This window comes from Barbatula barbatula (assembly GCF_947034865.1).
Source record: "Barbatula barbatula genome assembly, chromosome: 21".
Taxonomy (NCBI): domain Eukaryota; kingdom Metazoa; phylum Chordata; class Actinopteri; order Cypriniformes; family Nemacheilidae; genus Barbatula; species Barbatula barbatula.
Window position 1 is genome coordinate 14,080,864 of NC_136784.1, and position 3,097 is coordinate 14,083,960.

Sequence of the window (3,097 nt, forward strand, 5' to 3'; positions counted from 1 at the left end):
GCATCGCATACCTGTGAGGTGCACCCGTATAAACACGTCAGGACAAATTTATTCCAAAATACAACCGCATTAGGTGAACATGCTTTAGCTCCACGGACACTGTACGAGTTCCGGTGACGCGTTGACTTTGAGGAAAGTCATGACCATCCCGTGCGCATGCGCAGTGCACTAACCGACCTCATGAATTAAACTTGTCTATGCGAATTGTCCGTTATATTTGCCTGTATAAAACAATGAGAAAAGATACTAAATAAAGCACATTTCTATATTCAACGTATTCAAAAGCACATATCAAGTACATAAATCGACACTTTTAGATAGCAGGGGGCAGCAGAGAGCTGCGTATTTTGATACTGACGCAAAGGCTGCTGGGTAATTGTCACGGGAAACATGGCGGCCACCTTTCCAAGAGTCCTGTCCTTCGGTAAAAATACGAAGGCTTTGCTTAACGCTATTAAGGAATCTGCTGCTCCATCTCGACGATATTGCGTTGCGGTGTCAAAATATGGAGAGAAAATTACACACACGGGGCAGGTATGACAAAATCGCTTTAATATTAATCGCACTTTTATAACGCTCAGACTAGTGCAGTTTTGTTTATCTCTAATAGCAAATGTTGTGTCGACAAATCTTCTGTAGAATGCAGTACGATGTATTTAAATGCACTACTATTGTACTGTGGTTTACGCATTTATTATAACAGTAATATGGGAAATTCTTTGATAGAAACAGTTTTGTTATAATGGAACTGTAGTTGTAGGATTTTATATTTTGTCTACTTGCTTTTGTTGCAGGTCTATGACCCAAATGACGTGAGAAGAGCTAGATTCGTAGGTAGACAAAAAGAGGTAACGTAACAGATCAATGTATACTGCTTTACATCACTCTGAAGATGCTATAAAGAAGTTAAATGTTTGCAATACAGTAAAGTCCTATTTGGTCCCTCATTGAGTCTTTCAAATGTCAATGTGCAGGTGAATGAAAACTTTGCCATTAACCTGGTTGCTGAAGAACCAGTGACGCAAAAACAGTCGAGAGTGGTGTCCTGTGATGGGGGTGGAGGGGCTCTCGGGCATCCCAAGGTTTACATCAACCTGGTAAATAAATCGTATTATTTATGCTAAAGTTATGCTTCCATGTTGCATGAATGGTGTGGTGTCATGCAGTAAAAATAATTGAATCTTTTTGTTACAGGACAAGGAGACCAAAATTGGCACATGTGGATACTGTGGGTTGCAGTTCAAGCAAACACATCATCACTGAGGGACTGGCTTGTGTATGTGTGGGCTATAGATGACTTCCCTTACGATATATCTAATACTTTTCTCTGTACAATAAAATATGGTGTAAATACAAAATAGCAGCATTTTATTTGCATTTCAATCTTATTTTAATCATAATTTAAATCTGCAATACTGATTCAATACAAGACACTATTAAATGAGTGATAAAAAGCCTCCATCATAATACAATGTCTTTATAATACAGCTTTTGTGGCTCATTCCCAGAATTCACAGACAGATGGCGTACTTTTATCTTTTCAAAAATAAGCATGTAGAATGTACATAAGAGTAATTTAAGCATTTCCTAAGGCTTTCTATATAATTGACACAAGAACAGTTTTATTTTAGTGCCAAGAAATAATAGAGTGGACCTATATGTTAAGACTAGATAAAGCATTAGCTTGCATGAAATAATTAAGTTATTATTAAATTATTTATTATTAGACTTTCACCATTTACTAAAAATGTTAAACTCGTGACAGATTAATGCACAGTGAACTGATATGAAAACGAAATTACCATTAACTAATATTAATAAAGAAAAAAAAAATATTGCTCATTGTTAATTCATGTTAGTTGATGCATTGTTTATTAATGTTAACAAATGTAGTCCTATTGTAAAATTTTCCTCTAAGAATGAAATTCTGCATAGCGGTTTACATGTGGTGGTATAGTTCAGTCAGTTCTTTTTGGGAGTTATACCTAGAATGAATAAAAGGCATATGTGACCTGACAGGCCTCGTGTGTAAAATCAAATACTGTTTTCTTGCTAAGAAATAAGAGGACTGGTCAGCATCAGTCTAAGACATATTTTTTTTTATCTCTGACAGATGTTACAGGAAATTTTATATCAAGGTCCTTTTTTAAACTGTTTTTGAAGCAGTTCTACGTGGCAAGACAGGAAGAGCAGAGCAACGTTTAAAGTACAGCCGAACTGCGTCTCTGTCTCATCCTGCTAAGTTTGGAGGATGTCAGGTGGGATTTAGTCTGATAAGAAACACTAGTGCAGAACAATACATGTTTGAAAAAAGATCATATATATATTTTATTAAGAGAATTCTCTGCTGGCTTGGCCATGCCAAATTGGCCTTGTGGCAATGTGGAAGAAGCCCGGTCTCTAGTGGTGCATACAGTGGAACCGAGTTTTCTGGCTGGAGACCCTCAGGTTGAGAGAAAGGCAGCCATGCTGCTATAATTGGGGCTGGTGACAGAAGGCAAGAGACAGCGTGATGCCAATTAACCCTCATCTGCGCTATGTCCTGTCCGGTATGTGTGATGGGTGAAGGCTTCATTATTAAGGGCCGGTGTTTTATTATTTTTCCACTTGTCTAAATTGCAGGTGATTGGCTAGTTTAAACATTGCTCGGAGCAAAACTTTGGGGTGAAACTGAGCAGATGAATTGTCCTGCATATAAAAGTGCGGTCTCTATTATTCATGAAGCTAAAAGGAAGCCATAAAAGATACAGTAGGATGATGCAGGTCTGCACAAAATGTTGTCTTTGATTAAATACATTGCTTTGTTGGCAAGTGTGATTGTTGCCAGTTTTATCACGATGAAAAGGTTTGTGTTTTATTTCTATTTCTAAGTAGATAATTATTATGGAATTTACCATCAGAACAGCTTTTATCCGCACACTGGGTCCGTTTTTTATAATTACTGTTCCAAACTGTCACAAGAAATGTACTCGGTCTGTGATATGACTCCTAACTTTATCTAATTGCCTGCATTAGTTCCCTTTTTTGCCATGTACTAGAGTCACGACCTTTACTTTTAAGACCATGTCATGTTTCTCAAAGCTGGCACAGAATCCAC

General features: G+C 37.4%; 1 protein-coding gene across 2 annotated transcripts; it reads left to right on the plus strand.

Annotated features, from left to right (window-relative positions):
- Window positions 1-326: 326 nt before the first annotated feature.
- ndufs6 (NADH:ubiquinone oxidoreductase subunit S6) lies at window positions 327-2,809 on the plus strand. 2 transcript variants are annotated; one of them, XM_079485080.1, is made up of 5 exons: window positions 389-534; window positions 795-848; window positions 975-1,097; window positions 1,195-1,276; window positions 2,114-2,809. In XM_079485080.1, exons 1-4 carry the CDS (start codon window positions 391-393, stop codon window positions 1,261-1,263), a joined length of 390 nt encoding a protein of 129 aa, XP_079341206.1. In that variant the 5' UTR covers window positions 389-390; the 3' UTR covers window positions 1,264-1,276; window positions 2,114-2,809. The 2 variants fall into 2 exon arrangements, with proteins under 2 accessions (XP_079341205.1, XP_079341206.1); XM_079485079.1 differs by lacking the exon at window positions 2,114-2,809 and having other exon boundaries at window positions 327-534; window positions 1,195-2,015.
- Window positions 2,810-3,097: the final 288 nt, after the last annotated feature.